Here is a 27,810-nt window from a genome sequence, read left to right as displayed (position 1 = left end):
GCGACGGTTCTTGACTAGCACTGAATCTCCGACACGGATCTCCTTGCCCTGCAGACCGCGCCTGTCACTTTCCTTCTGGTTGTGTATGGCCCGCTCTTGTCGTACTTTTTCATTGTCTATGATGCCCGGACTCCTCCCCTCCATTTCAGGTATCATTCCTCTGGGGCAGCGCCCAAACAGGGCCTCCGCCGGGGCGACACCCGTGGACTGATGGGGTGTGGTCCGATATTCCCTCAAGAACTCCACTAGCTTCTTCTGCAGGTCGTCACCTCCGTTTGCCGAGATGCTCAGCACTTTATTCAGCGTGCGCATCATTCTTTCCGCTTCTCCGTTAGCGCGAGGCCACAGTGGCGATACTCTGCGGTGCTGGATTCCCCTATCACGGAGGTATTGCGCAAATTGGTTGCGGGTAAACGGCGGTCCGTTGTCGGAGCAGAGCATCTCTGGAAAACCGTGTGCCGCAAACATTCTGTCGAATGCCCTCGTGGTGAATTCTGTTGCCGTTGATTCTACCACCTCCACCTCCGGGTATCTCGACCATTGGTCAACGGCCACCAGGAAATACATGCCCCGACCCGTCGAACCAAAGTCTACATGGATTGTCCCCCACGGCTTCTCACTCCGCTCCATCGAGCTTATAGGGGGAGCCCTGTCACCCGGGGTCGCCGCCTGGTGAGCCAAACACCTTTTTACGAAGCCCTCGACCTTTTCTTCTAGATCCGGAAACCACACCTTTGGTCGTAGTCTCGCTTTCGTTTTGACCACCCCTTGATGTCCGATGTGTGCCAGTTCAAGCACCCGCTTCCTTAGTGTCTGCGGGATTACAATTTGCCTCCCTCTCAGTAGCAGACCATCGTCGGAGATTGAGAGCTCCTCCTTCACCCGCCATAGTGCCTGAAGATCTCTCTGGGCCTCCTGCTGGCGCCGGGAGTTGTTGCGCAGCATTTCCTTCCATTCTCCACTTCTAATGGCTTCTTTAGTGATGTCAAAAACTTCATCCTTGGATGACTCAGAGGCAATGGTTGCTCTCGGCAACGCTACGGGGAGCGCCCCATCCACCACATTACAGAGTAGACCCTGGCAGTCTGACACCTCTCCGCCTTTGTTGGTACCTCCAGCGTTGGGGTGACGTGACAGGTAGTCCGCCGGATTGTTGGTGCCTGGCCTGTACGTTAGTCGCACCCCGTACTCCATCAGGGCCAGCATCCACCTCTCTATCTTTGGTGGCGGCTTCGAAGATAGACCCGCCAGAATTGGTAGTAGGGGCTTGTGGTCTGTGACCACTATCACCGGCTTTCCCAGAATATACAGGTGAAAATGGTGGCAGCCCCACAAAATGGCGAGCGCCTCCCTCTCAATTTGCGAGTATCGCATTTCAGTATCAGAGAAAGCCTTGCTGGCGTATGCGACAGGTCTCATGTCTCCTCTTCCGTCCGGCTGCAAGAGCACTGCCCCCACTCCCACCGGACTGGCATCGACGACAATCTCCGACTCTACGGCGGGATTAAAGTAGGCCATAGTGTCCCCATCCGACAGGGCATTCTTGAGTGCCTGAAACGCCTCCTGCTCCTTACCTTCCCACTTCCACACCGCATCACTTCTGGTCAGTGCTCTGAGGAGTTCTGATAAGGAGGCCAGGCCCTTGATAAAGCGTCCGCAATAGTTCACCATCCCCAGGAAGCTTCTTACCTCCGTGGGGGATGTTGGCGCCGCTGCCTCCCGAATGTCCCTGATCTTTTCCGGGTCCGGTGACACTCCCGCTGCGTGAAATATGAACCCAAAAAACCCAATCCGATCTTTGAGGAACTCACATTTCTGGCGGTGCAAGGTGAGGCCTAGGTCGTGCAATCTCTCGAGTGTGCTCTCGAGCCTTCTCATGTGCTCGGCTTCTGTGTCCGCAAACACCAAGATATCGTCACTTATGTTCAACACCCCTTTTAGGCCTGCGAGTGCCCCTCTTATAGTGTTCTGAAAAACCTCCGCCGCTGAGGAGATACCAAAACTCAGGCGTTTAAATTGATAAAGCCCCTCGTGCGTCGTGAAGACGGTGATGAACCTAGAGTCTTGGTGAAGCTCAAGCTGGTGATAGCCCGCTCGTAGGTCCAATTTCCAAAATACTTTCGCTCCCTGTAATTCGCCAATAATATCGTCCAGCGTTGGCGTGAGGTGCCTCTCCCTCTTAATGGCGGCATTGGGGAGACGCATGTCCACACATATCCTCACCGCCCCTGGCTGCTTCGGCTTTGGCGCCACTACAATGGGGGATACCCAGGGTGTCGACCCTTCCACCCTCTCAATAATGTCATTGTTGACCAGCGAGCAAAGCTCCTCTTCCACCTTCTCTCTCAGGTGGAACGGAATCCGCCTGTGCTTCAGGGCGGTCGGCCTGATCGTATTATCAATGTGCAGCCGCACCTGTGGTGCTTTCAACCCCTTCAAAATGCCTGTAAATCTGTTTAACAGTACCTCGATGTCCATTTGATAGACTGCCATCGTGAAATGGACCAAATTCAGGGCCTCGGACGCTGCGCAGCTGAGCAACGAGTGGTGGCTCACGTCCGTAACGAAGAAACGTGCCTTTATGGTGATACCGTCCTTGGACACGGGCGCTATAAACACGCCATCAATGGGAAGGGGGGTGTCCCCTCCAAACGTAAAGATCTTGGCCGTTGATGTACATAGCGCCGGAGGTCCCGGAATCCGCCTATAGTGGTCTGCGGCCAGCACACAGACCGATGCACCGGTATCGATGAGCACTTGCGTCGGCACCCCTTGGATGTCGACTACGCATTTAGGCTGTCTCTTGTTCTTGTCACCTGAAGCAATGTTTGAGATGAAGAATACTTCTTCTTCTTCTTCCTCCTCCTCCTCTTCTGCCATGTGCAGCCTCTGTATCTCCTGCTCCAACGCCGCAATGCTTCGCAATTTTCTTGAGCCACCGCCACGTGCTCTGGCTGGGCCTCTCTGCCCTGACACCGGGGCGGGGGCGCGACACATTCGGGCATAATGGCCAGGTCTATCACATCTGCCACATGACCTGTCCTTGGCAGGACATTCCTCTGAGTGGGGCAGATCATAGCCGCATTGCTGGCAAATGCTGTCGGACCCTGCAGTCGAGCGACTTTCCTGCTTTCTCTGCCCCCACTTGTCTCTAGGCATCGACCGTTTCCCCATGGCGAATGCTTCCTCCGATGCTCCTGAACGCACCGCCGCATCCATTTTCGCACCTCTGGACTCGGCCAGCTCAAATGTTCTGCCACTGTCCAATATCTGCTGCAGGGACCAGCCTGGTTCTCTTAACACTTGTCTCCGCAGTTTGCTGGAACTGCAACCCTGTAGAACCTGATTACGTATCATGCACTCATCATTGTCCCATCGACAAGAGGTGGCCATCATTCGAAGCCGGGCACAGAACTGGTCGAGCGACTCCTCCTCTCTCTGCTTTTCCCCGCAGAAGAGGAACCTCTCGTAATCGACATTCGAGAGCGGTATGAAATGGTTCTCCAGCGCCTTCTTCACCTCGGCGTATGTGTCTACCTGCAAGTTGAGGGACTCGTAAATGCGTAAAACCTCTAAGCCTGCTGAGTACAACAAAGTGGCCCTCTTTGCATTGTCATCATTAATCCCTGTTGCTGTAAAGTACATATCCAGTTTTTTGATCCAAAGCCGCCATCTTGGGCCCAACTTCGAAGGGGGTCCTGACACATCAAATTCTTGCATGGGTAGCAAGGCTCCCTGTTGTGCTCTCGCCGCCACCGCTGCAGTTTCTGTCTCTCCCTCACTGTCTGACATGATCACAGGTCACACAGGCACCTCCTGCTGAGCTGGAGGCCGCAAACTTGACTCTGGAGGGTCTTGCACGTACCTCCCCTTCTCTTACTGCGTGTGATGGCCCCCTTGTTGAATTTTGCTGCTTTCAGGTCCCCTTCGTGTGGTGCCTGCCTTCAATGGGTCATCCTCTGGGCGTGGAGGATAGCCAGAAATTCCAAAAATTGGTCGAAATGGAGCTAGTGGCACACAAGCACCTTCTCAGGCCGCTACCACTGTGCTCCTGCTTCTAAACGTCGCCGGAATGCACCCGCCGGGTCCGTGACTCATCCGCCGTGACGTTGCTGCTGCAACGTGCTATGTGTTTCACGAGCGCTCATGCAGCATCCTGCCTCGTCGCCAGTTGTTGTGTGGCCCAGCGGAGTGTGGGTGGCCAAACACACGTGTGCACACACACACGCATGCACAGAGGAATCAGACACGATGTTGCCGGTTGCATCACCCGGCGGCCACTGCCGCACGGACTTCCTTTATTTTATTGCGCATGCGCGGGCCCAAACGAGGCTCGCGCATGCCCAGGGCACACTCGGGATGTCACAGAGACGACCACATCATGCAACAGGCATCTGTGGAGAGGGTGCACAACTTGAAATCACTGTGAAGACAGAATTTCATTTGTGGGAATCCTGTATGCTCTTTTAGTTTCGCCTCAACATTTTGCCTTTTCCCTGTTTTTATTTTTGGCCTATCACTAGCCTATTTTTGGTGGTCAGAGGGACTTCTAATGAAGACCCCCTGCCAATGCAACCCTTTTTCACTCACTTTGAATACATTGTCCAGGGTTTCCCAGAAGGCTCCCAGTCCGTGGGTTGCTTCTTAAGCTCCCCATTTGTGCCCTACGGTGATTATATCACAGTACGTTGGTTTTACAATGTAGGCTGGTGGCAGCAGTTAATTCGTTTTGGCTTCAGCAAGTGTGCAGCCTCCATATTGGTTTTGACTGGTTTATACCAGTCGTTCCCATTCGGATTTCCATATTGCATCCTTTAGGGGTGACCTAGGTTGAGTGGCAGATTTTGGGGCCAACCACAAGGACGGATCTCCTGACCCTTCATCCCTATCCCTTATTGTAATTGGTGGGCTGCATTAGGCCAGCCCCTTTCAGTGGTGGTACTTAAGGGGCAATCCTAAACCAAAGCTCAGAGTTCTTTAGTGCAATTTTCAGAATCTGTAGGTCTAGTTACCAGCTGGAGAGTCTCCCACGTTTTCCAGACGTTGCGGCATCTTAAAGACCAGATATAGCCATACTGGGGATGCTTGTGGTCTCATGTCCAAGGTACGTGAACTAGCAGTTCAGCCTGGACTGCCCCTTTTGGGGTGGGACCAGACCTGATTTGTAAATGTTTTCCGCTTCTGTATTGGCTTGGCAGACTAAAAAACAATGGTCTGGTGGGTTCCCCAGACCTGTGCCCGTGGTTATGATTTGTTCAAAATCTTCCAGCCACCAACTTTTGGTTATGCTTCAGATATATTCATACTGGCTGAATGCTGTGTCCTTGGCTGATCTCCGGTTTGGGTTTTTGGTTCCTGATTGTCCTGCCTGAGCTTCCTCAATCTTTTTGCTGACTCTTGTGTGTGCTGGGGGAGGCCTTTTGTGTTAGGACCGTCTCCAGGCTGTTTTACTTCTGCTTCCTGCCGTTTACCGCCAAGGGTGTCCACCTTGGTGCTGATCATTCCTGTCACCTGGAAGGGTGTTGAGACCCCAACACCCCACTTCATCTTGTCTTCAGTAGTCACCCGAATATAGTCCTGTTCGAGGGACTATCATCTGCCGTTGCGTACCCTGCCTTTGTCCTTTGAGCCACTTGAACCTCATTTGCTATGTTCTCCCACCATACTCTAGTCTTCCTCACAGTTACTTTTGCTTTTGACTTGAGGGGGCTCTCTTCTGGGAATGCTGTTTGGTCTTCTTTTTGGTTATTGGCGGTACTCTTGGCCCGGGTGTGAAACCCCTGGGAAATTGTGTCCTGCAAACTGTGCCTACAAAAGAAATCTCGTGTGTACCATGCTGTTCAGCTCTCCTGGAACCGATGTTCAGGAGCAAACACTGTGACTACCTACCCCTGGTTTATGGGGTGGTGGGCTATTTGATATACTCACCCTCAGGGGTTGCCCATGTTCTAGGTCGAAACTATTCACAGGCGGGTCTCAAGCACATATTTCCATTGGTGTCCATTGGGGCTTCTCCTGCTGTGCTGCATTTTCTTCACAAACAGTGAGAGCTCAGGTCCCCTTGTGGATTTACAAAAGATCACAGGTACCACATGTGTGCTTAAAGGACAGCACATATAGTATATATGTGTAGTTAGAGGAGTGAAGAATGTTAGGTTGGTAGCTGCCACTTTTGGCCTTTCCATGTGGGGCCACTTTCAGCTAGCCTGGACCGTTTGGCCAACAGCATTTTACCTGCAGGGGTTTATAGGCCTGAACCTAACACAGGACTACATAGGACATTGTTACTACATGGTACTCGTGTGATGTAGCATATGACCTATGTAATACTACATGTCACAGAATGCAAAGTGCTCTTGTCTAGAAAGTCAGGACTAGCTGGCGCTGTGAATTAGCATGCATGATTGGTGGCTGGAAGTTCGGGCAGTAGGATAGGGGTGGGTTTTATGTTATCTTTCTATTGGTCAGGTGACATTAGCAGTCCATAAAAAGAGGCATTTTTAAATAGCAGCCTGAAAGCTATTGAGCGGGTTTAGGTTCTCATGTAACCCGGCAAGTTTACCTCGAGGCTTGGGCCAGTAACGCTGAACGGTCTTGGCTGGCTCCTGAATGGCAGGGTTTTCTGAATGAGTGGAATCAAAGCAGGGTACATGCATCAAACAAGGTAGCTTGATTACCTGCAAACTGTCACCATGCACAAAAATCTGGGCCACAGGTGCGCTTCCGATGTACACATTCTCGATCTTCTCTGGTGCGATGTACTCGCCTTGCGCCAGTTTGAAGATGTTCTTCTTCCGGTCAATAATCTGCAGGGTGCCATTCTGCAAAGAGGCAAAGTTGTTAGTATGGGGACTGTTGGGCCTACAAGCATGCAGGGGGTCCCTGACCCGTGCCCACTTGCTGCATCCCAGGACCTGCAAGAAGACATCCACACCCTAGAACTAGAGAAACTAGAGGAATAGACCTGCTGCCCAAAGCTGAGATTGAGCAGTGTGTCTGAGCAATGCTTCAATCATGAAAACATACCTATATCGGCGTGTACCTTGCATGCGCCACATTTTCTATCTGTACTTGTAGGTAGGGAGAGGTAATACTACAAAATATAGTAGCTGCAGCCTGGCCTCATGCTATAACAACCATCTTCTTCCAGTCCTGGGATTTAGCTTACATTCTGGGACTTGTATTCAGGATTTTTCCCTTTTAATTATGCACCTACAAGTCCCAGCATGCAAAGTGAGGCTGATTTAAGAGACAGACTGGATGAAGGTAATCCTCATGAAGGTGAACTGGGCAATACTAATACTTTTTAATTTTTAAGTTTTACAAGAGTATTTGACCCTGTCATCAACTGCTGAGTGAAGAATTGGCCTTACATAAAATAAATACACAACAGATGTGCCATTTTAGTATTTTATGTAGGTAAATACCACATTATAAAGAGAGGGTGGCTGAGTGTATTACACTTAGCTCAAGTTTCCCCTTGTCAGGTGTGAGCAGCTTAACCAGACCTGGATTTATTTGGCATTCTGCTACCTGTAGTTTCTAATTTGACAAATAAAAACTACAACTACCAGAAAACAAATGGAAAATCACATGCAGTTAAACGTCATGAAACATAGTTTAAGATTTTCTTACATAAATGGATCTTGAATGAGATCAGTACAGAAATTAATCTAATAAAATGAACAGCAAATATATTCATCATTAATCAACCACATCTGCATAGAAGTCAAGACAGTGATGCCTACAATGGTACATCGCATAGCAACCAAGCAAAATAGGGACTCTTACGAGGCCTGGGCTTTACATATGAGGGAAGCTGCCATTACATTGCCAAGATGAGAAGGAAGATTGTAAGATGTATAAGGGTTCTGATGACATTACACCATGTTCAAGAATAGAGACTAATCCAGAAAGGTAATGTGGCGAACACGATGTGATATTGCATTAAATCATACGTGTGTAATATTGAGCTGCCCAGTATCATCTGTCTTAGTGTCGAAATGAATGCTGAGTTGTCTAATACAGGGTTTTTTCAAGCCGGTTGGAGGGGACTGCAGCTTACCGGGAACATAAGCGCGATTAGCGGCAGGATCTCAGGTTTATCCCAATCAGCCTTGAATCTAGAAATCCATCTATACTCAGATATCGTAGACGTTAAGGCTAGACTTGAATCTTCGGGTCTCGGTGACCTACACAAAACCATCACCTGCATATGCAGAATTGTTAGGGTGTTGCTTTGACTGACGGATCCTTCGTAGTCCGCATGAGCAGCGGCTCCAAGGCGATGAGTTGCAGAGGGTTTGAGGGGAAAATCTGATGTGTCGGGTTCTGGATCCCATGACTTTTTGCTGGCTTCCTTAGTGTTCGGACATTACCTTTGTGGTCAGGGGGACTTCCACTGTGTGCTGCCCTTAGTAATCCACATGGATTCTAGGGCAGGCGTGTTTTTCAGCACCTTATTTTAGACACATGTATGACCCGGAAAGTGTTATGTGCAGTAGGGTCGTGTCACCTGTGATTTAGTTATGACTACACCATGGCTATAGCCTCTTTTGCCACTTTACTAGCCATTGGAATGTTGATGTGTTTTTAAGCCCTCCTCCTGGCTGTTTAATTTTGGACTTTCTTTCTCTAATGGAACCACGAGTCATTGCCAAAATTGAAATGTTCCTGTTGGTGGCCAATCCAGCGTGCACAAAGGTCCATTGGGTTTCAGTTTAGTGTACACTGGTTTAAAGTCCTCTAGACTTCACTCCCTACATCCAGTGTGGGAGTGACTGTGTGCTTGGTGGCTTTTAGGGTCAGCCCCATTGACTGGCTAAAAGACTTTCTTTTCTGTTCTGACCTGTGATGTGATTGGAGGGCTGGCCTAGGCCAGCCCTCCTGTGATGTGATGGGATTGGAGGGCTGGCTTAGTCCGGCCCCTGTGGGACTGTGTTATCAGTAGGGAGAATTGTGAATTTCTCCGTTTTGTACCCGAATTCCTAGAACACTGCTGCTGAAGATGAGCTGCTGCTGTGTGGGGACACTGGTGACACCATAATGGCTGGAGCAGAGAAACCTCTTTATCTCCTTCTCCGTTGGTGGAATCCCATCCTAGTCTCTTCCTTCCCCTACTGCCCTTCTCCTAGTTGGCTGCTCTGGCTGTCCCTTTGTGGGTCATCTTCCTTGTCTGCAGTGCTGCCTCCCTAACCCATCCTTCAGGCCCAAATGTCTCAGGGCGGGGAGTCATCCTGGGCTGGATATCGAGAGGCGGCTCTGCCGGCTGGTTGTTTTGGGGATGTCCTGGGTCACCTCATGCTGTTGCCCCGATCATGGGAGAGTTTCTTGCTGGCTGGATGGCTGGCACTTGCTGCTCTTGGAACCTTGGTTGGGCTCTTACTCGCCTCTTTTACTGCCTTTGCGGATGCTTATTTTTCTGTCTCCTGGTTCGTCCTCCCAGATGTTCTGCTTGTTGCTCATTTTGGACATCTAGATGCTTGCTGGATTTTGAATTTGAGTCAACTCTATTTGAAGTCTGCAACCGTGGCTAGCCAGACTTACATGTGGTGCCCAAACTCACTGTTCTCCCACCGCTCTTGGGCTGATTGTCCTCAAACAGTGATGTGAGTACCTGTCCTTGGGCCCTCTTGTCCTGGTATCCTCCTTGATCCTGTTGTGAGGGGTCCCTTGTAATCAAAAGTGGTCAATTGCCATTGTCTGGAGTCGGCTATGTGCTTCCTCTTCAACCAGTCTCCCTCCCCATTGGTTCTCGAACCCTGGGCTGGAACTCTTTTTGGGTGTCACCTCTGGCTGATTGCCTCGTCTGTTGCACCTGTGTGGTAAAAGATGAATTTACCTTACTTTTCCCTGTACTCCCGGCCAACCAATGGGTGTAGGCCCTATTCAATCCTATGGGAAAAGCTTTGGAAACTCTTTAAACTTCTAATGGACTTACTAAGATACTTACCTGAACCGAGACATTTTTCCCAGGTCCCCCATAGGACCCTGGTGTTTTTAGGACAACAAGTGGAATTTTACAGTTTTGCTAGGTTTTGATATTTTAAAAAAAAGTCGCTGCAGTTCACTCTGTACTAATAGAAATGAATAGTGTTACAATAGCCACTAGTGGTCAGATTTCTCTACCAGTTTCTAAGGGTGAACTGGCACCTTTTCAGGCCCAGCATTGTCATCCTGATTTTACTGTCTATTGTATGGGCCTTTGAGTCGGTTTGGTAAAATCCTGCAACCCCTCGTTTCTCCACTTTTTAGGAACTATTATAGACCTAGTCAGGACTTTAAGTGGGGTAAGAAATCGAGGAGGGGGGCACTCCTTTTGGGGCGTGGCTTGCAAGGTGGGCGTGGCCTAAAAAGTATACCAACCATAGTTAGCTACGCAAGCAGACTTATAAATGCATGTAAGAATTTATATATTTGTATGCATACCTTACTATGGTTTGTGTACTATGCAGGCGCGAGGGGTCACAAGAGGAAGTTACAGTGACTGATAGAAGTGCCAGCCAGACACAGCTGCGGCTGGCTGGCACTTCTGTTAGCTTGCCTGACTCGAAAATGGCGAGCACATCGCCCGTTGCGGCTGTGGTGGGTTAATGTGTCCTGCTAATGTTGTGGTGGGACTGGGGGGCCCGGGCAGGGCCCCACTTTTCAGAGACTGCCAGGGCCCTGCCCCAGCTGGCCGCGGCCCACTTAAAGCACGGGGACCTAGTACTCATAGGTAAAAATAGTCTCCTATATGGTAGGTGCTGTTTCTCATCGTTTTACTGTTGATTTTTGATAAACTGCTGCATTTTCGTGTATGTGCCCACATACTTATTTGACTGTTTTTAATCATAATGCAATACTAAATAAATTGATTTCTTTACAGTGTATTGTGTGGTGTATTTTATTATGTGTGTGTCTCGGGCAATATCCAGTGATAATAGAGAATACAATTACAGAGAATGACATAACAGAGAAACAACAAAAGAGAAAAAAAAATCAAACGTTTTAAAAAAAAAATAGAGATTGGGGTAAGGGGTAAAACGGGCAATAATGGGGGTGGGATTGGTTTAAGCACATCGAGAAACCAGTGGTTTAGGGGACCAACAAAAAAAGTACATTTAAATATTTTTTCACCGTTATTATTTTCGCTGAAAAAGCATTCTCTGTTACGTATTATCTGTAATCACGTAGAAATGTCTGGGGCTAGTTGTACTTTGGTTCCAGCCCATCCCCTCCTATGAGTAAAGCCTGACTGCTCATCTATGTTACCAATATACCCTGTTTTTATTTGATCGTTCTTGACACGCCACTCACCGAAGGTCTGTGACAAAACCGCTCCAACACTGGCCAATCTTGCCTACTGCCCTGGGTGGAACGGAAGCACTCAGAGAGGGCGCCATTTGTATATACCAACGGCGCAGCGTAGAGCATTTTGATCATTCTCTGCATATTGGGACCAAATCAAAACCAGCATAGCACCCATCTCCGGTCCTCCCATTCAACCCGGTCAAAGGCCTTCTGCGCAGTGATGGGTTTCTGAGAGCTATTTGCCCAATGATTTAAGTTGAACAACATCCTAGCGCTATCTGAGTATTATCGCCCCTTCACAGCGCCCGCTTTATCCTCCCACACCAATGATAGTAGCACTGCATTGATTATGGAAGCCGTGACCTTGTCAAACATCTTGCATTCAAGGGGAAAATAGGTTGCGAAATTGTGTTCAGGTAGCAGCCATGTCAGTCTTCGGAAAGACCTATATTTTGTGTAAGCACTTGGCCGAAGGTCTAATATTTTGGCAGATGGTGCTTTCCTTTTCAGTAGAGCAATAATAGCTCCTAGAATCTCCATGGGAATAATGGGGCTACATTTCATACTCCCAGAAGGGGCATCTGGCTGGGAGAGATGTTAAAAATAGGTCTCTATCTCCTCCCCTGCAGGGTAATCGATCCCTCGCATTCAGAGCCCAAACACTCTACCACCGATCACCTCACAAAATGGCAGTGCGTTCCACCGTTATGTTAAAGGTTCTTATACTGCGCACTGTTACCACCTGCGTGAGCTAATAGCGCTCTGTAGCCAAACTGGTTATCTGGCTCCTCTCCTGGTCACCTGGACCGAGCGGCCTTTCTGCTATCCCAAGTCCCACTGCTGATTTTGTGGTAGTCGGTGGCGAGACCTGCATACTCCACACGTACTCGGATGCAGGACTTCCACAGCAGCCCAACTGTTAAGTTTTTTTAGAGCCTGGTCCAGGCCATTTCAGTGACAAGAGAGTAAATGGCATCAGGGAAGCACCTGGAGCCCAGACTGAGGTGGGCTTCCAAATGCAGTAACATGACTCAGCTCTTCATTAATGTGGGGCCCGTCAATCGAGTGCCATTACATTGTCTAATACTAAAAACAATGGTTATAGTGCTTAGAAGGAGAACTGTGGCCTGAAACGCTATAGTAAAGGCCAGCATGTATTGCTACTATAATAACAATATAAAAAGCATGACGGCATCAGCTGCTCATTGCAGACATAGAGTAACTTTCAATCTAGTATATATTATATATTCTATGGGCATTTTTTTCGGTCCATTTCCTAACTTTATGCATGGTGTTCCCCTGGTTGTACTTCCATTCACACTGCTGTTTTTGAGTTTACACCTAGCAAATGGTCCGAGGTCACATGTGAAACCTTCAGCCATTCCTGCAGGACCAGTGGAAGATGTGTCTGGTTTCGTGAGGACCAGTGGAGCAACGAAACCTACGTTTCAGACGCGTTGGGGGAGGGGGTGGGGCTAACTGGTGATGGGAGGGGCCACTTCAGAAACTGGGTGGGGCAAACGTGGATGCTCCACCCCCTCTGGTCTATCCCAATGGTTGTCTGGTGTGGAGCCCAAGTATCAAATGGTAGCGCCCCATCTATGTGATTACTGCGCGGCCAAAATACTGTATACGGATATTCCGAATTTGTGTTTGTGTTTTGTTTATTTGTATAGCGCGCCTGACCCAAAGGCATCTGGGCGCATATCTTAAATTACAATGAGACATTTACAGACAGAGTACAGGGTAAATAACCAAAGTGGAGTGTACGAAGCATGAAATAAAAAAAAATGAATGAGTGGTCTATATACATACAGGGTTACAAAATTCCATGCAGATAACCTACAGTAAAGAAATCACAGTGCATGCCAGGCAAAGGTAACATCAAGGTGCAGGGTATTAGGTAACGCGAATGTCTTGAGCAGAGAGCCACAATTTGGCTTTTCTCTTGAAGGATTGAAAGGAGGGTTCTGCTCTACAAGGGTTGGGCAGGGTATTCCACAATTTGGTAGCTAGGACCGGGAAACTCACCCTGCCAGCTTTCTGAAGCTTGAACCTGGGAAGGGAGAGGCAATGGGCTTGGGCAGCTCTCTGCGGTTGGGTAGAGGTGTGGGGTGAGAGTCAGTTGGCCAGGTTTATGGGCGCCTGGCTGGCCAGCACTTGTGGCAGAGGGGGCGCGTTTCAGGGAGATTCTCTGCGCTACCGAGAACCAGTGTAGATTACGTCTATGGTCAGAGATGTGCTGATTCCTCAGAATATTTAGGGCAGCTCTGATAGCATTGTTCTGTGTGACTTGAAGTTTATTTAAGTTGCGTTGAATAGTCCCTAGATAGAGGGCATTGCAATAGTCAATCTTTGACATAATAAATGTTCTCGCAAGAATGGTGCAGTTAGCAGTAGTCAGGAAGGGTCTACAAGCTGTGATGAGTTTACACGTATAAGCAGATGCTGAACAGCATTGGTTTGTCTAGACAATGATAGTGTAGAGTCAAGGTAGATGCCTAAAGTTTTACTGTCATTGGACACCTTGATGGTGTTGCCGTCAATGGTGAACGACTTGAAAGAGGGATCTAATTTGTTAAGACGTTGATGGGATCCGAGGATAAGGAGTTCCATCTCATCATTGAGGTTGTGCCATCCACGCCTGAACAACCAGATAGATGTCATCCAAGGATTTAGTGTCTGCTGCGTGGTCACCTCTGATAGGGATGAGTATATGGGTGTCATCGGCGTAATTAATGTAGGTGACACCCGATAATCAAGAATATTGAAAAGTAGTTTGGTGAACGTGTTATAGTGTGTCGGTGACACACAAGAACCTTGAGGGACACCGCAGTTGGGTGAAGGCTCGGCTGATGCTGACGGGGAGAATACCCGCATAGATCTATTATCAAGGAAAGAGTTCTGAGTTCTAAGTTTTTAAATCAATGAGGGCAGTTTAGGTACCATGCCTAGGCCGGAAGCCTAAGGTCAAGGAGTTTGTTAGATTACAAGTAGTCCTGGATCTGCAGATAGGCAGCTCAGTCCAGTATTTTGAGCATGAATGGGACAGTGGTAATGGGCCTATAATTCGTGGGAATGCTCGGATCGAGAGTGGGTTTTTTAAGAAGGGGGATGACCCAAGCATCCTTCAGGTTGTCCGGGATGATGCCTGTTTTGAAGGACGAATTTGTCAAGGCAGTGATAAAAGGGGCTAGATCATGTGTGGCCTCCTTAATTATAGGGGTTGGGCAGGTATTGCCTTGGCAGTTGGACGGTTTGAGTTTGTTAATTATGCTTTCAACCTCAGTGATGGTAAGTGGGGAGAAGCTGAAGGGTTTATAGGTAGGAGTGGTGCAGGTGTTCTTGCTAGTGGGGAGATTGAGCCGCTGGTCTACCTGAAGGCAGTTTTGTTTGGCGTTGATTTTGGATTGGAGAGTGGAGATTTTGTCCAGGAGCGCTTTTTGTATGTTTGAACACCATACGCTATCTTTGGTGCAAGAGTCAGGGGGAGTTACAGGGGATTCAAGTTCTTTCAGAATCTTGAACAGCTCTTTGGTGTTAGAATCCGCTTGCATAATGCGCTTGTTGTAGGAGTCTTTTTTTGCTTGGAAGATAGCCTCTTTGTAGTTAAGGGATGCTATGATGAGGCTGTCCTTGTTGGCATCAGTAGGATGACTTTTCCAGATGGCTTCAACGTTTCGTTTTTCTTTTCGTAGCACTCAAGTGTGGCGTAAACCAAGAGTGAAGATGTGCACGTGGTTTTGGTTTCCTAAAGTTTTATTGGGGCAATGGAGTTCATTGCTTTGATCATAGCATGGTTGTAGATATCAACTAGTACTGTGGGGTCAGAGCATGATAAAGAAGCTTTGTTAAGAGTGGGATGATAAGTGGGAGTAGTTTATCATTTGTTATGTCCCTTTTGTTTCTAGTATGCAAGGCAGGGGCAATATCATGTTTGGGGTCTTGGTCATTAGCTTTGATATTAAAGGTAATTGTGTGATGGTCTGACCAAGGGCAGGGTGAATTGGACTGTAGATTGATGCTGCAGTTTGAATCAACTAACCAATCAAGTGTTCTCCCCTTGATGGGAGTAGGTTCAATAATGTGGTGGGGGAAGCCCATGTCCATTAGAGTATTGGTAATGTCCATGGCATTAGGGTTTTAGGGTCTTGGAAGCCCAGAGTAAAATCACCCAGTAGGATAATTTGAGATTTAGTCTTAGATGTATCCACTAGTAAGGATATAATGTCCTCAGCGAAGGTGCTGACAGGTCCAGGCGGCCTATAGGTGAGATGCAGGATGGCAGTTTGGTTGGGAGAGATGGGAAGTTTGACTGCAAGTAGCTCTGCTGATGGGATCTGTTGAATGGGCATGGCTCTGGGGCCTAGTAAAAATTAGTGGATAACGGCGGCTGTGCCGCCTTTCGATTGAGTGGTATTGCGGTCGCATCTAATGATGGAATAACCAGTAGGTATGGCGAGGGATAATAGTGGTCCAGAGGCTGCATGTAACCATGTCTCAGATATGGCCAGAAAGTCAAGATCTTGGGTAGTGATAGAGTCTGCGATGTCCAGTGCGTGGGCAGGGAAGAACCTGGCGTTAACCAGGGCGCCCCTAATCAGCGTATCTTTGGGAGTGTGGGGAGGGTGATCAGGAGTGGGCAAGGGAGAGGGTATGAAGGAACCACAGTGTCGCTGGCTGTGTGGTGGAGGTTTCAAAGTCTTGATGGGCTTCTGTGGCGAGCTACTTGAAGGAATCTGGAGCCCAGTCTAGGGTTCCTTAGGTGCAGGGCACATGGTTGATTGAGTATGGGTTTCATGGCAAAGTGTTCTAGCCATAAGGCAGAGGTGTTTAGATAAGGGTTGGTGGATGGAGGTATGGCGATAGGCAAAGTGTTACTGTTAAGGTACCTTCAGAGGTGAGGGCTTGAGTAGGATTTCTGGCGTGATGGGCCAGTTGAGGTTAACGCCACTAGCTGGGTTCGCCATCATGAAAGTGAGTGTCTCAGGGGTGGTGGACGAATGCGAAAATGGAGCCGCGCAGTAATCCGATAGATCGAACATCTACGTGTTTCTTCTGCAATCCCTTCCTTGTGACTGCAGGGGATACCCCCGTAACCCCTGAACCCATCATACCGTACAACTGGAGCAGGTGACACCCCTGCACCCCTTGTATGGTGTAATGGGATGCACATTTTTATTACTGCCTAATGTGGAGTAAATGTGCATTCTGCATTTTGTTTTGCAATTATGAGGCGATAACAACATAAGTACAAACAAACACAAAATAACATATTCACTCCTTCATTTAAACATCCCATTCACCATACACGCACTCATTTACATGCAGACCCAGCCCCCATATATCATACACTACACATACGTTACATGCACACTCCTTGCACACATAACAAAAAGCAGGAGTGCACATCAGGCTTCAGAAGTGAAAGAACATATAACACTCGCATCCGTGAGGAGGGACCTGATGTGTGCATTGGATGTTTGTTTGGTAGAGAGGTGAGGGATGCCTTTCTTGAAACTAGCAGCTTTAAGGTTTTGCTGCGTTTGGGAAAATAAATGTTTCTGCACAAACACAGTAAGACTTTACAGCAGCGGGTTTCAGGAAAGGCTTCTCTTCCCTCTTAACTGACTAACAAAAAGCTATGCGCGGAAGCCCCGCCCCTCGGCTCACATTTCGGAGGGGCAGGGGGCTTAAGCCTGATTAGCTCAATGGCGTTGGGCACCTGGTGAGAACCCATTTCTACATGTTTGAGACCCCGTGGCCTACAGCTGGGTAAAGTCAGAGGCCCTCGTGGAGTGCTAAAATTAGAATGGAGACAAAGGAATGCAGTCAGGGTGTTAAGCTGCAGATTATCATGGCACAGAAAGCCACTGGAGCTGAAACAATAAACAACCATTTGAAAAGCTTTTAATCACCCTTTATCAGCAAGGAGCTAATGTAGACGAACCCAGAGTAAGAAGGCAACAAAGTGATAGTAATGTTGCTGGATACTGCAGGAGGCCTGAGAGAGGTGACGGCCTGAGGGCACCAAGAAAGGCAGGCTGTAACATGCATGCTGCAAAGTGCACATTTAACGTCCTGAATTTAGGAAACTTGCTGCTGCTCGGGCCATTCACTGACATAAGTTGCAATGATGGCCCGTGACACTGTGCTGGCTTTTTAGCCATCATCGTTTTGCATTCTGGGACATGCATTTGCTTTTTTAGATTTATAGTTAAGAGCCCACATGTCCCAGCATGCACTCTGCTACTGTCTAAAACATCAGGACTGGCTGAAGGTGTGACACATGAAATAGAGCACTTGGCGTCTATGTACGGTTGTGGGGCTTTTGGTTCTCACGATCAGGTTGGAGGATTAGCTTGGATGAATGGCTTGCTTTCTTTGGAGAAAGCACAACTTTTAAGCTGGTCCACGTCACAGGGCCCCTTCAGCTATTCATTGGGCATCATTATAAGTTTGCCAGTCCGGTAACACCGGTTCCGGTAAGCTTGCCGGTACCGTTGTTACCATACCGACAAACTACAAGTTCTGCTAGTGGGTGCCTTTTCGCCAGCAAGGTCTGACCTGGCGGGCGGAACAGCACCCGCGAGCAGGCCATGTCGGATGCACCGGCACCATTCACGAATGGTGCCGGTGCATCCGGCCTCCCCAATCCTATTGAGCCCTATGGGGCTCAAATGGGAATGGGGAATAATGCATTCCGGCGCTTGGCAATGCAGAAATACAGGGTCCACCAGGGCTGTATTTCCCCATTGCCAGGCGCTGGAAAAATGTGCACGTTCGGCAGAAGCCTGCCGGTTTTACCGGCAAGGCTACCGCTGAACTTTCAATGAGGCCCATTGTGGGTAAATTCAATAGCACTGCATTCTGGAACTTCTAATGACCAACCCATAATGAAAGAGTATAATAATAATTTAGCATTTATACAGCGCTACGAACCCAACCCTCAGGCATCTGAGCGCTGCTTATTATTACCCACAGTGTGTGGTGCTCATTTATCGACCTCGGAAGGATAAAAAGCCGAGTTTGGCCCTGCCAGGATTCGACCCTTCGTCGGCGGGCTCTGCAAGGATGTCAAAGCGAGCACTCTACTCGCTGTGCTATCTGACCGGCAGTATGGACTACAAAGCCCGGCATGCCAATAGCTGTTGACTAAATAGTGGGGACCCTCTGGGCAGTTGACTTTTGTGCGGACACTGAGGCACAGGAATAGTCATTTAACACACGAGAACACGTGTTTCTTGTGTCAGTTTCTTCATCTCTCGCTCATTTCCTTAATCAGATCACAGAGACGGCTCGGCTATGCCTGGGAGTGAACACGTCCTGCCTCACCCTCTCTGATTGCCGTGGGGGTACTCCGGCCATGCTCTCGGGTGCAGTAATTGGCAGAGCCGGTGTTTTTCCAAAGCATGTTTAGTGTATTAAATTGGCCCACAGGAGACTCTGTCAGCCCCTCTGTGTTGGCAACGAATGGAGACTGCCAGCACAGCTGGTTAATTGATCTGCCTGCTTAATTAAAGACCTCTCCAGCGGGTCTCATTTGCCTTTTCCAGCATTGCTCATTGCCCTGACTCTGAACAATTCCCAATTGGACCCCAAAGCGGCAGATAATTCCCATATGTGATGCTTCCGTGTGGTGTAATCTTTTTGAAAATGATGGGCAACACCCAGTTTGACTGTAAAGCTCCATTAATGCTGTAGATATTCCAAGGTTGCCCTGCTTCCAAGAGATCACACTTTTTGGTTTTGGCAAATGTTGGTGGTGTGACCACCAGATATCAGCACACCATTGGTACTGTATTGGAGAAAGGGGAGCTTGGGAGCAGGGTATGGAGTTGGCATGGCAACTTGCCAACGCTTGGCGATGAAATTGCCAAAGAACCAACTGGCCTTTTTTTTCCTGCTTTGCTTTGTTTTTTTATCCATGTGCTTCCGCCATTCCACGTGCTTTAATGAGTTCCGCAAGAAGGGAGCGCACACGCCCATTTGCAATGCACAAAGTGTACATTCCTGTAGTACTACGTGGCTGTGATCCAATAGTGGCTTGTTTAACGCATTTTCGCAAAACAGGAGTAATGTCAAATGTCACGTGTTATGTGTAACTTTATACGCTCGAGACGCGGAGAGATTGCTTTTCCAGACGGCAGCCATTTGCGCTTCTTTTCCCTGGTGGAAGGTAGGGGAGGCGGAGCCTTAATGCGGGCTGTTGGCGCCTGGCGCCTCCACCTGGGTGCTGTTTTTCCTGGCGCTGTATACATTGTGTAAAGACGGGAGCTATGATGCAGGAGCAGATGCGAGCTGGGTTTGTGGGGGTCCCGGAACTCAATTCGCCACGCATCGGGCCACTCGACCAGGCGCGGGTGCTTAGTGTTCGTGTGATGTTGGGAGCGGATTTGGGCCCCAGAGCTGATGTTACTGTCTCAAATTAAGCTGTACTGTAGGATACGTTTTGCATTCGGCAGACTGCCATTGTACGCTAATGCCAGAGGGCAGTAGTGTTGGCCGGATTATGCCGCACATTGCACCATTATACATGCTATAGATGGAGGGCACGTTAACCGTGTTCCACCTCTTAAAAGAAAGAGGGTAGCAGGGGAAGATAATATCACATGCGCCGGACGGGTTGTAATGGGGCAACAAGTTGCTTACTGATGGTGAGGGATGATCTGAAGCAATTTCGTAATTTAATTCATTTTTGAGTGGGTCGGTCTGGTCCGCCTGACTTGCATGGACTTTCCATGGCCATTCGATTGAGTGCGGTGTTGCATCCCCCGCCAGCCCCTGGGGAACAACGGGGGTGATGTGCACCTGATCTGAGAATCCTGCCATTTAGTGTAGCACTGATTAACACTTACAGCGCTTGCTGCTCGGGTGGTTTGTTGGTCGTCCTGCCTGCGGGGATGTCTGGTGGCCGTGGGAGATTGGATGGACCACAATTGGCACAAAATGAATGGGGACAAACATGAGGTGATGGTGGTGGGTTGTCCTCCTGATTCCTCACTTTGGGTGTCTTCATTCTGGCCTCTCTCCCTAGGTCCCCTGCCCACCCCGGTAGACAAGGTGAAAAACCTTGGGGTTATACTATCTGCCTCATTGTCTATGGACAAGCAAGTAACAGCCGTATGTCAAGCGGATCATTTTCAACTCAAGATACTTAGAAAGGTACTTCCTATGATACCTTCCCCTCTGCGTGCTCCGGTAGTGGTGGCCTTGGTGATCTCACAGCTGGATTATTGTAACTCCCTCTACTTGGGTCAACCCAAGGGAGTCATCTGTCGGCTTCAACTGCTTCAAAAGCTGGCCGCTCGGGTTGCCACCGGCCCCCCATATGGAGCCCATATATCTCCAGTACTCTGAGCCCTGAATTGGCTTCCGGTAAACCAACGCATCATGTTTAAGTCACTATGCACTGTGCACCGGGCCTTACATGTCCAAGGAGCTGAATATAATCAGGAGAAATTCTATGTACCTCTTCCGTCCCTCCGTTCTGCTTCGGCTGACCTCCTAATGGTGCCCGGTTATAAACGGACCAGGGTTGGAGGACGTGCCTTCTCTGTGGCTGCCGCAGTATTGTGGAATGGCCTCCCGATGACTATAAAGAAAATTCATAGCTACTTAGCATTCAGGAAGGCCATTAAAACTTTTCTCTTCTAGGTCTCCGTGGCTTCATTAGGATTCTCTCTCCCCAGCGCCATGATACCTTTGGGTGACCACGCGCTTTACAAGCTTGATTACCATAACGTATGGGGAGGGGTGAGCCTGCTCTTTGTAATGTTATTTATTTACTTTATTTATTGTGTGCTTGTTAGGCGCTTATTCAATAAGAATATACTGTTTCAAAGCGCCGACAGGGAAGGCAGGGAGTGAAAGTGGGTGAGAAATACATTACAACACAATATTTAAGAGCAGAGGGGGAAGAGAGAGGGGGGGGATGAGCCTACTATGTTGTGTGAGTATTCAGAACGTGCAAGTGCAGAAAGGAAGAGGGAAGAGGGGGTAAGTGCTGGGGAGTCTGAGCCCGTTGGTGGGCCATGGACAAAGTGCTAGGAATGTTGAGTGCTACAGGGCTTGGGATGCGGGAGGTGTAAGTGCGAGACTCCATAGCGGAGGGTGTGCAGATGCAAAGCGCTGTGGAAAGACAGGAGCTGAAAAGAATTGGTGTGGGAGGTCAAGGCACTGAAGATGCAAAGGGGCCAAGGACACCGATTCAGCACTGTGGTATTAGCAGAGGAGAGAAGGAGGGAAGGACGAGGAAAAGAGGAAAGTCTTAAGGGGCTTCTGGAATTTGAGAAGATCCTACTAAAGGTGCAGGGAGAGGGGCGAGGGGGAGGCTATTCCAAAGGAGTGAGCCCGCAGAGGAAAGTGAGCAACCCCATACCCTCTGTTTAGCAAAACGCTTTACACCCAAAGAGTTGGTGTCAGAGGAGCGAAGTGGTCTAGAGGGAGAGTATTTAGTGAGGTAAAGTTGAAGACCCAGACAGCCTTGTGGATGATGCAGATGGATTTCAATTTAATCTGTGCAGCAACCGGGAGCCAGTGAATACATTTTAGGGCAGGAGAGATGCAGTCCCTGGGCTTAAGGCCAAGGATAAGTCTTGCTGTCCTATTCTGGATAAGCTGCAGGCGGCGCAGAGTGGGGGAAGGAAGATTCAGGAGAAGGCTGTTAAAGTAGCCAAGTATAGAAAGAACAAGGGCTTGAGTCACATAGAGCCTCTTGGGGAAAGTGAGAAAATGTAGAATTCCTTTGAGAAGGAAGAGCTGATAGTTGGTCTTCTTGGCAATGTCTTAAGAGTGAGGGAGGAAAGAAAGAGAGGAGTCGAAGATGACTCCAAGGTTTCTGGCTTCAGTTGAATGTGGCGTGGGAGAGCCCAAGGAGGAAGGCCAGAGTGAAGGAAAGGAGGAGGGAGCAGGGGTCCCAATGGGAAGGATCTCAGTCTTACAGGTGTTAAGGCAGAGATCATTGGAGGCGCACCACAACTGGATGTTAGATAGGCAGTCAAGGTTTATGGAAGGTGCAAGTGGTCAGAAGGGAGTCGAAGGAGAGCTGGGTGTCATCTGCATAACACTGGAAGTTGGAGACGAAAGAGGAGATGAGGCGTGCAAGGAGAGCAATGTAGATGTTAAAGAGCCAGGGGGGAGAGTATAGAGCCCTGGGTGACACCACAGATTGAGACGGAAGTAGTAGAGGAGAAGGGGCCCAGGATGACTTGGGAAGAGCGGTTAGTGAGGAAAGAGGACAGCCAATCCAGTGTCCGTTCCGAGATAGTAAGTGTATTGTGGAGCCTTTGTATGAGGATGGAATGGTTAACTGTCAAATGTAGAGGAGAGATCGAGAAGGATAAGGACAGCTGGGGAGTTGGAGTCCAGAGAGGAAAGCAGTTCTTCACGAGTATTCAATAGAGCAGTTTCCATGCCTCTGGATGCTTGGACTCTAGATTGACAGTCGTGGAGGCCACCAACAAAATCAGTGTGGGAGTTAAGATGGGGCAAGGCCAGCTTCTCAAGTAGCTTCCCGAGGAAGGTGGTGATGGAGATAGGGCGATAGCTGGCAGGGCTGTTAGGGTCAGAGGATGTTTTTTTCAGGAGTGGGCGCACAAAGGAGTGCTTAAGGTGGGAGGAGATAGATCCAGTGATAAGAGTGATTGCAGAAATCAGCGAGAGCAGGGGAAAGAGAGCCAATGTTATCCTTGATGGTCCTGGATGAGCAAGGGGAGACCTGTTTAGAAGAGATCTTCATAGAGCAGAAAAGTCTGGTAACGGCTTCAGGTCTGACAGGAGAAAAGGAGGGAGGAGGGAGGGGTGTATGGTGGGGGGAGTGGGATGGGTTGTGGGGGAGTGTAGAAAGAGTGGTAAGAATGTCCTGAGTTTTGATGGCAAAGTGTGAGGCCAGTGCATTGCAGAAGGCCTGGGAGGGAGAAAGGGAGGAGGAGACTGCACTGGGGTTGGCTAGTTCCCTGCAGATTTTGAAAAGTTCAGCCGTGTTATTGGATGCACTGGAGACCTGTGCCTGAATGTGGGCTTGTTTCTTTGCATGGATGACGGGTCTGTAGTGCCTTCGGAGCAGGCTGCAGGCCAGTTTGTCAGAGGATGAGTCTGAGGTTTGCCACTTCAGTTTTGCTGCCCTGCACTTTCGTTTCAGGGCTGCAAATTCAGTGTTGTACCAAGTGTTACAATATGAGGTAGGTTTCAGACTGATCCTCCTGACTGGGGCAAGAATGTCAAGAGTGTTGGCGATGGAAATATGGAGGTTGCTGAGGGCAGAGGTAGAGTCAGGGGTGGGGGGTTAGGAGGGGTGAAGGTAGAGGCGAAGACAGCCGCAGTCACTCGTTTCATCAGGCGGGTATTAGTGAACGAGGTTGGTGCGACTTTTTGGGGGGGGCAGTCAGGGGCCAATGGGACCCAGATGGATGTAGAGAAGAGAGAGGTCTGACCAGAAGAGAGGGGTGACACGTGGGGCGGAGAGAGAGGGGGAGGTTAGAATGTATGAGGGCATCCAGAGTGTGTCCAGCTGTGTGGGTTGGCCCATAAGGGAGAATGGAGGGGGAAAACGAGGAGCAGAGGGCAGTGAATAGAGTGGATGCAGAGCCAGGGGCGTCCAGTTGGATATTGAAATCACCCAGGAGGAGAAGGTAAGAGGTGGAAGAAAGTCAAGAAGAGCAGAAGTCAGCCCATTCAGCGAGGAATAGGGAGGTGGCGCATGGAGGCCGGTAGATGGTAGCAATGGTGAGGGTGGAGTTGGGAGAGGTGACCAACTTGCAAACCAGGTTTTCAAAAGAGGTGTAGGTCTGAGTAGAAAAGGTGGAAGCAGGAACCCACTCAGGGAAGATTAAGGCAACCCCCCCTGCCAGTGCGGTGAGGTCGAGGCTTGGAGATGATCTTGAAGCCGTCAGGGAGGAGGGAGGTAAAGGCAGTGACTGAGCTGGCATTGAACCAAGTCTCAGTATGAGCGAGAATGTCGAGGTCAATGTCTTCAAGAAGGAGACAGATGTCAGAGGAGTGTTTGTTGGCTGAGCGGGCATTAAGAGTCACCAGGTGGAGGTGGTCAGCACTTTTGAAGGTTTTCTGAGGTGGGGTACAGGGGCGTGGTATGCCATTCGGAGGAGGGAGGGAGAGTGAGAGAGAGAGAAGGGGAAGATGCAGGCGATGGAAGGAAGTTGATGAGAGAAGGCAAGATGTGGTCAAAGAGTAGGAGGTTGGGTTGTGGACCCTGAACCAGAATGGTGTCAGTGTGATAGACATTAACGAAGCAACGAGAGGATGCAAAACCAGCCAAGAGGACTTCCCAGTTGGTGCCACCGTTAATAGAGGAGTGTGAGGAGGGAGAGAGAGTGGAGATGAGGAGTCCAGAGATCAGGAGAGGGGACAGAGAAAGGGATATCCGTGAAAACCTCTCTGTAGGAAGCACTGACATAGGTGTCTGCAATGGGAAGTCCATGGTTTGCATCAGGATGTCTTTTATGTGCTTTTTCCTGCCAGACTTGGTGAGAGAAGGGGGATAGGTGATAGGATAGCAGTTAGAGAATATAGGAGTGATGGAGAGAGCCATATGAGGCCAGAGGTTTAGGCAAGGAGCGAGGGAGGAGTGGCAGCACTGCACTGCACAGTTCTGGTTAAACTCACTAGGAGGCCTAGAAGATTGAGTCGGAGAGAATAAGTGAAATTCAGAAGGAATAGAATTACATTGGAAGAGTGACACAGAGATGTAACTATACACATGTAATTGATTTTAAAAATGGAGGTAGCAAACCGTGCAATGCAATGGTGCGCAGGTAATGCAAATCACCCAAATTAGTTTTAAAAACTCAAATTAGACTTTAAGTGAAGATAGCAAACAATGGAATGCAGGTGGTGCACAGGTAATGCAAAACACAAGTGAGAGTAATTATGCAGTGAAAGGAATAAAGTTAGGTGAGGATGGAGGTGGTGAAAAGCACTGACGATGCCTCAGGAGAGATTAGTTATGGAGGTTAGCCAAACTTACTTTCATGAATGCAGTGATCGTGGGTGGCATTTAAACCAGTAGAAATGGAGCAGTCCAGGAATTAGTCCGGGGGACGGATCATAGTTACAGATGGAAGTCTATGGCTCTCCTGGTACTCCTCAGCCAAGGCAGACACAGACAGGGTTCTTTAGTTGTGGGCCGGCTTTGCTTGCTGGTCTGCTGTGATGAGCACACTGTCAGCCAATCGGGCAGATTGTAGATGCCTGATGGAACATAAAGGGCTGCTATTTTCCATGGCGGCCATCTTAAAACGAAGTGGCCACAAATTGGGAAATATGTTTTTTTTTTAAAAGCAATCAGAGCCAAAACACTGCGAATGCGGAGATATTGTAATGAAAAATGAAAGCGCTTTGCAGGGATGATGATGCGCTCAGGAAGGCCCGCCCCATGAGCCACACTGCTCAAGTAGGGGAGAAAGCCTAGAAAATCGCCATGTGCTGCCCCAGCTCACCGTTGCTTCCAGGAGGTGAGTGGTGGTTTCTGGAAACTGTTGGTGCAAAGCCTTCCTCTTCCGACCAGAGAGTGGTGCACAAATGTTGCAGAAAAAAGTTTTTTTTTTTTAATAACACTGGCAGCACAAAAAGGGAATTTTGCAGCGCAGACGGCTATGGTTTTTGATAGGGACAAGTGTGGCCTTGTTTTATGCAAGGTTGCCTGCACAAAAAGGGTATTTTCGGATAACACATGCATAGCGTGCTGTTTGGTTATGGGGGTTGCTTGCCCGCCACTGTGGGATGGAGCGGTCAGTATATGGTATGGCATCACTTAATGAACAACGCTCCTGTGCACTGAAAGTGACGTGCAACTTTAGATGATCACAAATTAAAACCATTACTGACAGGGTATTATGAGTAAATAGGTATACTCCTGGCCACGGAAGGCGTCGTGCATTGATGCGAGGCATTGGCTGTGTGGCCCACAGGACAGTTTTTGGAAGATCCAATTGGTAAAAACTTCAATGTGGTTGACTTGTTGGAATAGAGTCATTTGAGAAGGAAATGGCGTACAGACCAGTGCAAAGTTATGCACTTGGAATGTGGTGCTTTGAGACAGCAAGGTTTGTTTAAGTTATGAAGAAAGCTCAGTGGGTTCTTTAAGGGGTTAGGATAGCTCAGTGGGTCGAGCGCTTGCTGCAGCCATTCGTTTGTGCCTGTGGGTCACAGTTTTAGGTCATGACAAGGCAACTGAGCCGTTCTTTGTCCATAGGTTGACAAAGGAGTGCAAACCTCTGTTGGGAGGATTATTGTATGTAAATAGGTGCGTTCTAAAGCACTTTGCCGAAAGAGCTAGACATTTAACAAAGCATTGCCTTTAATTAAAGCCTTAATGCTCATGTGCACCGAAGCGATGTACGTATTAAATGTCTGGCCCCTACAGCAGTATCAAGGGTAGGAGGTTCGAGGTATGGATTTAGTAGGGTTTTTTCACTAGCAGCAACTTTGCTACAGCCTCAAGCACCTGAGAGAGTGTTTTATTTTCATGTTATTTTACTGTTTGCTTGTTAGGCGCTTATACAGGAAGTAAATACTGTTTCAAAGCGCCCACAGGGCAACAGGGAGGGGACAAGGGAGGAGAAACAATTAAAATAAATACATTAAATTGAGTGGGGGGGGGGAGGACGAACCTACTATGCCCGGTGGGTGTTCAGAACGTGCAAGTGCAGAAGGGAGAGAGAATGGGGTAGGTGCTGGGGTGCTCAAGGGGGAACAACAGGTGAAGTGCAATGCAAGGTAAGTACGATCCTCCAGGGGAGGAGGGTGAGTCGAGGCAAGTGCTGAGGATAGACAGAAGCTGGGGCGACTTGGTGTGGGAGGTCAGGGCCCCGAGAATGCATAGGGGCCCTGGACACCTAAGGGTTAATCGGCATGGCGGACAGTTGCGCAGAAGCCCGGCACTCACAGCCATAAGTGATGCTTTCACGCAGTGGTCATTTTTCTTATCCACTTCTGCATGAACACGGGAAATGGGCTTTATTGAGTTCTGTGCACAGACTACTTACTCTCAGCACAGAGGTGGCTCCGGAAATACAGGTGCTGGGCAATGCTTTTCAGCACGGGGCTGCCCGTGACGTAGACAGTACGCGCCTACTGCCGAGGGTTAATGGTGGGCACGGAGATTAGTTTGCTGTGCCGTTTTAACATGGATGCAGAGATTAGGCTGTAGCTGAGAGTAAAAATGGGCCCAGTGATTATTTATTGGCGAGGGCTAGAGCTGGGCACAGAGATTAGCCTATTGCCGCTCGCACAACTGGGCACAGAGACTGATCAGCTGCCCAGGGTCCAAGCTGGGCACCGAGAGTGCTCTGCAGCCGAGCTTCCAGGGGGCACTGGGATTGCTCTGCTGGGGACCTATAAAGGTGGTGATGGGCTGTGGATCCAAGCTTGGAACGCATTTGGTTACACCCACAGCTAATGATTGTAATGGCATTTGGTTAGGTCCGGACTGGCTTAGTCAGTAGGGCAATGCCCGAACAAAAAACGTAAAATGCTAGTATGGTCCAATTTTTGTTTGGT

At 48.9% G+C, this 27,810-nt stretch overlaps 1 protein-coding gene across 1 annotated transcript in view; it reads right to left on the bottom strand.

The window, feature by feature from the left end:
• Positions 1-27,810, bottom strand: part of ACSL5 (acyl-CoA synthetase long chain family member 5) — a 142,755-nt gene that overhangs the window by 12,824 nt on the left and 102,121 nt on the right. The window contains exon 17 of the mRNA XM_069611790.1: positions 6,678-6,821. Coding sequence (XP_069467891.1) covers positions 6,678-6,821 — 144 coding nt within the window. The remainder of the gene's footprint in view (positions 1-6,677; positions 6,822-27,810) is intronic.

Source organism: Ambystoma mexicanum, chromosome 8 (assembly GCF_040938575.1).
Source record: "Ambystoma mexicanum isolate Mex_15411 chromosome 8, UKY_AmexF1_1, whole genome shotgun sequence".
NCBI classification, from domain to species: Eukaryota; Metazoa; Chordata; class Amphibia; order Caudata; family Ambystomatidae; genus Ambystoma; species Ambystoma mexicanum.
The sequence above is the reverse complement of the archived record's forward strand: the minus strand, read 5'-3'. Positions and strand labels throughout refer to the sequence as shown.